The 9,081-nt window shown below is 28.9% G+C and overlaps 1 protein-coding gene across 1 annotated transcript in view; it reads left to right on the forward strand.

The window, feature by feature from the left end:
• Positions 1–7,379, forward strand: part of LOC117167279 (whirlin-like) — a 208,381-nt gene extending 201,002 nt beyond the window's left edge. The window contains exons 14-15 of the mRNA XM_033352095.1: positions 3,111–3,189; positions 6,964–7,379. Coding sequence (XP_033207986.1) covers positions 3,111–3,189; positions 6,964–7,106 — 222 coding nt within the window. The 3' untranslated portion in view covers positions 7,107–7,379. The remainder of the gene's footprint in view (positions 1–3,110; positions 3,190–6,963) is intronic.
• Positions 7,380–9,081: the final 1,702 nt, after the last annotated feature.

The raw sequence follows: 9,081 nt of genomic DNA on the forward strand, positions 1-9,081 counted from the left end.
ACATAGCTGCTCTCGCCCTGCTCCCCTAAGAAACTGCGTGAATCAGCAGTTCTAGGAAGACTGAGAACGGGGTGACTTAAACCGAGAGTTTGGTGTATTTTGAATTTCAAAAAGGTTTTCTCGTATAAACAAGGTTCATTTTTGCTTCAAATCTCGAAGCTAACGAACAAAATGCTTCTTAATAGCCGAGCCAGCTCAAAGTTCTACCAGGCCTTGATATCCATCGAAGGTACAATTCATCTAAATTTCATAATCATAGCTTTTTTATTTTTCGAAATATGGTGAATAGAAAAATTCTACACACACAGATATTAAAACAAAATTTCAAGCTGCTGGGGTCGAATTGAAAAGTTGCAAAATAAAAAAAATTCAAACTTGAAGCGTTGAAAATTTAAAAATTCCAGACTTTGTTTATAATTAAAGTATTCTTAAATTATGTTCTTAAAAAAAATTTAATAGAAATTAATCTTTTTCAAATATCGCATCACTAGAGTGGTCCAAAAATTTAAATTTAAATTTTTGGTAATCGATTCCTCTTTTTTGTTCGTTTTCCAGAAAAATAAAATCCAAAATTTTTTTGAGATTGGTCATCATCAACCCGTGCCCCCTAGCTTTTCAAATTAATATGGGGTTTTAATTAGAAAAAACTCGTTTTTCAAAAAAAATTGACGAAATAAGTACATACTTTTTAGGAACTTTTTGTAAATTAAAGTTTATTTACCTCATAAAAAATGCTCATTTAATAACTTTTCCCAAGAAACTTTAGTTTCGACTGTATTTTTTTCATTTTCTCAAAATTAATTATTTTTATTGAATAGGACACAAGCTTCCAAGTAATTTTTTAAAATTTTCTATTATTCAAGCAACTTTTTTTCGCTTGTAAATCGTAAAAAGTTATTATTGTTTAGAGCAAATGATATAGTAGATGAATTTCAAGAATAATAATTCTTGCTTCACATATTTGGTAATTATTTGAAAAATTTTCATTTGTTTAAACAATTTTTTCCGTGTAAATCGTAAAAAGGTAATCTTCTCTGGAATTTAAAACACAACTAACGAATGTTAAGAATAATATTTTTCTGTTTAAGATACTTTTCAATGGTTTAAACCGTTTTCGTTCGTTTAAACAATTTTTTCATTCCATAAATCGTGAAAATTATCATTTTCTGAAATGAATGACACAGGTAAAGAACGTTAAGAGTGAAATTCTTTATAAAAGACAGTTTACAACTCTTTAAACAATTAATATCACTCACTGCTTTTCTTAAAAAATATGGAGAAAACTCTAGTTTTTTCGAATCTCTTACACTATGTCAGTTATTAATCAGAATTTTTTTTTATCAATGAAATCGATCTGAAAAAAACTATCAATAACGTAACTGAGAAAAATTATTTAAAAAATTTGGGTATGAGTTCTGAAATAAGAAAATACTGAATAATAAGCAATAAATCTATATCTTAAAATTCATTAACTTTTCAAGATTTACAGGAAACAAAATTGTTTCCAAACAAATTAACATTTTTTAACTAATTTCAAACAGTCATTCACACAAAATATCACTCTTAGCATTCATAAAATGCGTAATCGATTCCAAAAAGTAATAACTTTACAAGATTTACAGAAGAAATTTTGTTTAACGAATGACAATTGTTTAAATAGTTACCAATATCATTAATATATATATATATATAACTTTCAGCATTAGTTAATTGTGTAATTAATTCCGGAAAGTGATAACTTCATGTGAAGTACAGGGGAAAATGATTTAAACAAAGGTAAATTGTTTAAATAATTAAAAATTAGTTCAGAAATACTACATAATACATTTGGTAAAATAAAAAAAAAAAATTTCTAACAAGAATTTTGCATAAAACTGCTATTTTACATTTTTTGGGGGGTATTTTTTGGGCACTAATAACTAATAAGTATTTCAGAGTTTCTAGCCTGAAGTTAATTAGGTGGAAATTATTCCTAGAGCATACCTTAAGAGGTGACCCAACTTTAATTTACAAAAAGTTAATTTGAAAAAAATGGATTTCTTTTTTCGAAAAACGAAGAAATTGAGGGGGTTGGGGTCGATTACCAAAACTCGAAAGTCTAATTCTTACAGATATAAATTTAAAGTATCATATTTAATCACGCTTTTTAAAATTCACTTATTTCATCTAATGCGCAAAAATATTAACTTGAAAATCAATGCTAAATTGATCAAGCATTTCCATGCAAGGGGAACAAGTTTATGTTGAAAATAATTGTTTATGATTTTAAACTCACGTGTACCAATAAACTGTCACATTGACATGATCGAAAAAGTAACTATAAAAAAACATGCGAAAAACGAGCAAGTCAAAAAAGCAGCTGCCGGAAATGTATCTACTCTAACTACATTGATATCGACCAATTTTTTATTGGAAACGCAATTTTCAATCAATATTTACGATATCAACTCGTACTAGATACAAAAAAGACTAATGTGAACATGATATAATGAGCATTATAGATAAACCATATTTTTTACACTGATGAAACGATTCTCATTCGATTTCAATGATATTTCGATTTTTGCAAGATCAAAGAGAAATTCAAAATAAATAAAAATTGACAATATTTTCACTGTGTTGAACCGTAAAAGATAATTTCGTCACTCTTCAGTGACTTTATTATAATTTACCTTAATAAATAACTCTTTTACTCTAATTTTAGTTCTCCAAATCTTACTTCTTTCATTTATTATATATTATTCAATTTTCGAGAATGACTTTAGATTTTCTTTGAAAATTACTTTCTCTATTGTGTAAGATATTTTTCCAGCCACAAGAATTAAAAATTATACAAATATGATGAGGCATGTTCTTTTTTCGATAAATGAAGTGCATTCAAAGGTTTTTCAATAGATCATTCCGAGTGCATGGAAACTTCTATTTCATAAAAGCATATTGATAAGGGACTCGGAGCCATATCGTATGCTTTTGTCTGAGATCGTATATGAAAATTTGATCATTCGAATCTCGATTTAAATTGATGTTCTGATGCTGGTATAGTGCAAGATTTACATACATGATATACGTTTTGTATTATTAAGGACGTTCTGGTCTTCAATGTGTTGCAGGACAATGGAGCAGCTTATGAAGCTGGCGGCCTCGAGGTGGGTCAACTCATTCTCGAAGTCGACGGGCGCAAGGTCGAAGGTTAGTGTCGCTCATATAACTTGTCATTTATATATTTTTTATAGTATTAAAAGTTTAATTAAAATTTTTAATTTGGCTATTCAAACTTAAATTTAACCATGACAAAAGCTTCATGAGAAAGGATATCGGAAACTTAATGAATCTTTTGTTTTAACTTTAGAAAATCACTTCTAACATTTGCATTTAAGACAGTACAGGGTAGCCACTCACACTTCCAAATAATATAAATTTTTAGGCTATTTCACGGTTTCCTTGGCCAAAAATTAGATTTTGCCAATTCACTTCTAAGCGTTTATAATAATAATAATAATAATAATAATAATAATAATAATAATAATAATAATAATAATGCAATACTAATTACATTATGAAATAAATCTTGAGAAAAAAATACAAATGTTAGAACTCAAGGTGAAATATAGTATCTAAATTATTGTAAAAGTCATTTCAATCTTTACAACCCCAAAATGCTTTCAAAACAGAGTAAATAGCATAATTTTCTTAGAAAATAGTTGAATGACAGAGGAATTAAATCTTCAAAATAATATCAATGTAGGTACCATATTACTAAGGTTTCAGGTCGAAATATAGCGTATTCAAAATAATAGTGTAATTTTCCACAAGAAAGAAATTAATTTTTAGCCCAAAAAGACCAATTTTCAATTAAAGACTTGAGTTTTCTAGCTAATAATTCGTATTTCTTTCTACAACATTTGAATTTTAAACCAGAAAAGAAGAACAAGCAATTAGTTGACTTTTAAACCAAAGGAAAATATTTTTCAATCAAACAGTTGCATTTAAAAGCAAATAGTCGAACTTTCAAGCAAAAGAGACCATTTTTCAAAAACAAATTTGATTTTTAAACCAACTATTCGAGTTTTAAATCTACGTAGGTTAATACAGAAACAGAAAAGATTAAATTTGCATCAAAACAGTTTTATTTTCAACCAAACAGTTCAATTTTCAAGTAAAAAACACGTATTTTTAAAGTACAGTAAAATTTTCAATAAAAAATATGACGTTTTAACCAAAAATGGTGACTTTTCTACCAAAAGATCGATTTTCAATCCAAAAAGATAAAATTTCTATGCAAATAGATGAATTCTCAAAAAAACAGTTCAAGTTTCGCTAAAAAAATTTTAACTTATTCAGGGAAATAGTTCAGTTTTAACAAAATAATTAAATATTTAACCAAACAATAGAATTTTCAAGCAAAGGAGATGAATTCCGGATCATATATATCTATGATAGTATATATTTTAATTAAAAAGAATTAACTTTCAACCATAAAAGATCAATTTTCATCTAAAAAAGAGAACTTTTGCATCAAAAATGAATTTTCAATCTGAAAGGACAAATTTTGTATCCAAAAAGACCAATCTTTAACAAAACAAAAGAATTTGCCTTACTTTAGAGTTATTTGTTTTTGGTTTAGAAATACTGGTGGGGTATCACAGAAATAGGATTAGAAAAAAAAATACGAGCGTTGAAAACTCCTTTTGGATAAAGTCACTAAAAACGCATCGTGCGTCGTTTAAAGTAATTTTCTTTTTATTTATCTAAATGATTGGTAGGTATTTCAAAAATTAAAAATAATTAAGTTTAAAAGCAAGACTTAACAGCTTAAAATGCTCTCAAAACAGGAGACATAGAATGATATTTCACGAAAATAGGAGAATAATTTGGGAATACATTTTTTTAAATAAAATTAATGTAGGTACTATGCTTCTAAAATTTTAAATCGAAATATATTTCTTTTTAAACAAAATAGTTCAATTTTCAATTTAAACAATGTGTAAAAGATGAAATAAAGAAAAGATAAATTTTCAAAGGAGAAAAATGATTTAAAGTTGAATTTTTAACCAAAAATACAAATTTTCTACAATAGAGTTGAATTTTCAACCGCAAAATATGAATTTTTAATAAAAAAGTTCGTTATCAACCAAATAGTTAAAGTTTCTATCGAATTACCAGAAATAACACTTTTCTATAGAACAGTTGAGTTGTCAGCTAAGAAGGACAATTACAATTAAGAAAGTTTTTTCAGACAAGACAGACAACAATTTTGATTAAATTGTTCAATTTTCCAGTCAAAAACATCAATTTTCTACAGAACAATTGAATTAGCCAAAAAAGAAATTAATTTTTAATAATATATTGAAGTTACTAACCAAAAAGATGAATCTTCAAGTAAAAAATTAAATTTTACAAAGTAGTTTAACTTTTAACCAAGTAGTAAAATTTTCCACCAAAATGATCACTTTTTGAAAATAGTTGAATTTTTAAGAAAATAAATAAATTTACAACCAAAAGAGACGAATTTCTAATCAGAAATATAATAGAAGGCTTTTCAATTTAAAATATGTAATTACTTTCAACCAAGAACGATTTCTTTTCTACCAAAAGATGTGTTTTCAACCCAAAAGTACGAATTTTCTATCCAAAAAGATGAATGTTTAACAAAGAAGGAACTTTTTTTAACAAAAAAAGGTGAATTCTCAACGGGAATAATTTTCCCAATAGTTGATATTTGTTCCAAAAAAATATTTTAATTTTTAATAAAAAAAGCATAGGTGATTCCGACCAAACAATATTAACCTTCGGAGAATACACTGGGTCACTTTGACCCACAACATTTGTTTTCATCGAGAAACATTTTAAAGAAATTTGAAAGGACCCTCAATCTTCGTTGAGAAGAATTTCATCAGTGATCAAAATATAGGTGTGTTATTGGAGTGTTAATTTTCAACAAAATAGTTTAATCATCAACAAAAACAGAATACTCTTTTACCAAAAAATCTAATTTTTGACCAAAAAATATGAAAATTCCACCGAGAACTGTATTTTCAAACCATTAAGACGAATTTTTAATAAAAGAGTGGAATTTTCAACTAAGGAAGACTTATCAGTCCTGAATCTAAAAAAAAACGTTAACCAAATTGTTAAGTTTTTAAGTGAAAGGAGTACTTTCTGTATAACACTTAAATTTCCGACCCGAAAACATAAATTTTCAACCAAAAAGGACCAGAATTTTTACATAATGTTGCATTTTAATACCTAATAATTAAATTTCCCACCGAACAAGAAATTAGACTTTTCAATTAAGAAGAATTAATTTGAGCTTTACACTTGATGTTACATTTGCTGACTAGATATTTGTGATTATATTTGATGTTAATTTTTTCTGTTTACTGGTATTATATTATCAATATCTTGAAAATATTTATTTTTATTCATATATTGGCAAAAAACGTCTCTCTAGCTCCGCTGGGATTCGAACGCAGGTCTGCAGGTTCCCGTTCTATTGCTAATCTACCAAACTACTACGTAGAGTATGAGATTCATTTTTCACAATCTTCTATAAGTGAATTCTATTATAATTCCTAATCCTGTAAGATTTTTACTTTGCGAGCAATTTGTGTAATTCACATATTTCTATAAATATGAAGTATAAATTGTACAAATTTTTTTGCAAGATTAAACTCTTAGAAAAATAGGAATTACGATGGAATTCGCTTGTAGGAGGCTGTGAAAAATAAATCTCATACTCACCGTAGCTTAGTGGGCATAACTGGTAACGTAAAACCCTTGGTTCGAATCCCGACAGAGTTACAAGAAAGACATTTTTTCACAACGTATGAATAAAAATTATCAATTTAAGAATATTGATAAAGTAAAGAGGCGGACGAAGGGAAAGAGGGGGAAAGGAGAATAGAATTTGAAGTCTACAAAAAGCATTGAAATTTTCTATTAATTCACTTGTTTAATTTTCAGGACTACACCATCAAGAGGTAGCCAGACTAATTGCAGAGTCCTGGGCACGTAGGGATCGCAACGAGATTGAGTTCCTCGTCGTCGAGGCGAAAAAGAGCAACTTAGAGCCGAAACCAACGGCTCTAATTTTTCTAGAAGCGTAGCAGGAATCTCCCACCTCAGAGCCAGAGCCACCATAGCCAAGAGCCCCCAGAGTACTTGTTTTGAGAAAAGTCGATTTGGATGCTGAAGAACAAGAGAGTGCCGGATGAAAAAGTTATTGGGTTCGAAATGAGAATTCTCTTCCTGCTTATAAATGTCACACTCAAGTGATATATAGTTTGAAGGCAAAAGAAGCGAGTCCACAGAACAAAGATAGAAAATCAGAGATAATAGAACAGCAAGAGGAAAAACAAGGCAACTATTAGACAAGCACAGAAAGTAAAATAAGAGAAAGGATTCGACGGATCTTTCCGGTCCAGAAGACGAGAAAAGTAATCAGAAAGGTCAAGGAAGAAGCGAAAGGACTCGGCAAAAAAAGGATAGAAATCTTTTGAAAATTACAACTGCAGAAAAGAGTGCAAACAGGAAGAAAGGAAGGAAGAGAGAACAAACTGGAAAGAAGCATACTTTTAATCATTACACACAAGAGCATGTAGAAAGGAAGTACAAAATAAATGTAAGGAAAAAGCACCGAATGCAGAAAGAAAAGGCGAATATTTTCCTCATCTACGAAAATTGGCGCTGGCACCGCCAAATATTCTCAAAAAAAGTACTACGAGCTACTAAAACAGTATTCTGGCCCTGGTGGTGGGAAGATTTACACAAACCAGTTTCGACGCCTAAATCGTTAGAAATCTGAGTGAAACAAAAAAACAGTGTTAACTAATTTAATCCAAAGACCTTGACTTTAAGCTAAAATGTGAGAGAGAAGAATACAAAAGTGAACTGAGTTAACGATTTGCATTCAGTATTAAAAAGACTCTGTCAGTGAATCAGACAAAGAGTAAAAATATGCGTGTACTGTGCCAAAGTCATGCTTATAACTATCACTGCACGCGTTTTTGTCATGTTGTGTGTGCCATGGTAGCTAGAATTTTTTACATCCTCGATTTTCAGAGATTTCGTGGTACTAACTGTGAGTGATAAAATGGCATCATTTAAAGAAAAGAGTTCCTTTCACATTTTTTACTCTACATTTTTAAGCAAATAATATTATGATATATGTAGTTCAGCGAATCACTGAACAATCATGCAATTCAATTTTTGTATTACGGATTCTAGCTCCTTGTACAGAAAGTAGAAATTGGCACGGTTTACGCTTAATTAATTGTAAGGTTGAGATCTTACGCGAAAATGCGATGTTCACTGTTAACTGTTATAAAAGTTACTTGGAACGAGGTGCTTATTGTGCAAATAAATATTATTCTGAGTCAATTTATTTTATAACATCACTGAACATTTTCAGTGATTTGTCGTATTACGCAAAACGCAACGCCATTCTGCAATCATGAAACGCCACCATGAGCATCTTAAAAAAAAATTCAGGATCTCGAGTCGAGAATATCCAAATCTTGTGTTTGATATTCAATAAAACCTCAAAATTTCTTGAAACTGTCTTGAATACATCACTAATTACTCAGATCCAGTAATTTGTAAATAAATACATCAAGAACCATTCAGTAATTTCGTAACAGCTTTCGAGAAAGGGGTGGGGATCGGGAAAATTTTAAGGTATGTTACAAAGTGGTGAGAGGGGATTGATACTGCTACGTAATATTTTTAATGAAAATCAATTTATTAAAAATTATAGTATAACGTTAAAGCTTAGAAAGTGCAAAAAAAGATTGTAATAATGTTAGGAAAACTTCAATGCCGGTATAATGGGATTATTATTTTTCGAGGTATTTTTATTTTGTCCCTTTATTCTGTAGAAAATTATCCATAAAATAGCCTTCTTTACAATCTTTTAAATTACTAATATCTACAACATTCTTTAACATTTTCTTTGAATACTGATTTTAATTTTAATCGGCTTTCAATAATCTGCATATTGTTATTTAAATATGCATAAGATTTTATCCAAGGAAACATTAGAACCCAATAAATAAAATCAATAAAATATAAGCAAATTATATA

This window comes from Belonocnema kinseyi, chromosome 2 (assembly GCF_010883055.1).
Source record: "Belonocnema kinseyi isolate 2016_QV_RU_SX_M_011 chromosome 2, B_treatae_v1, whole genome shotgun sequence".
In the NCBI taxonomy this organism is placed as follows: Eukaryota; Metazoa; Arthropoda; class Insecta; order Hymenoptera; family Cynipidae; genus Belonocnema; species Belonocnema kinseyi.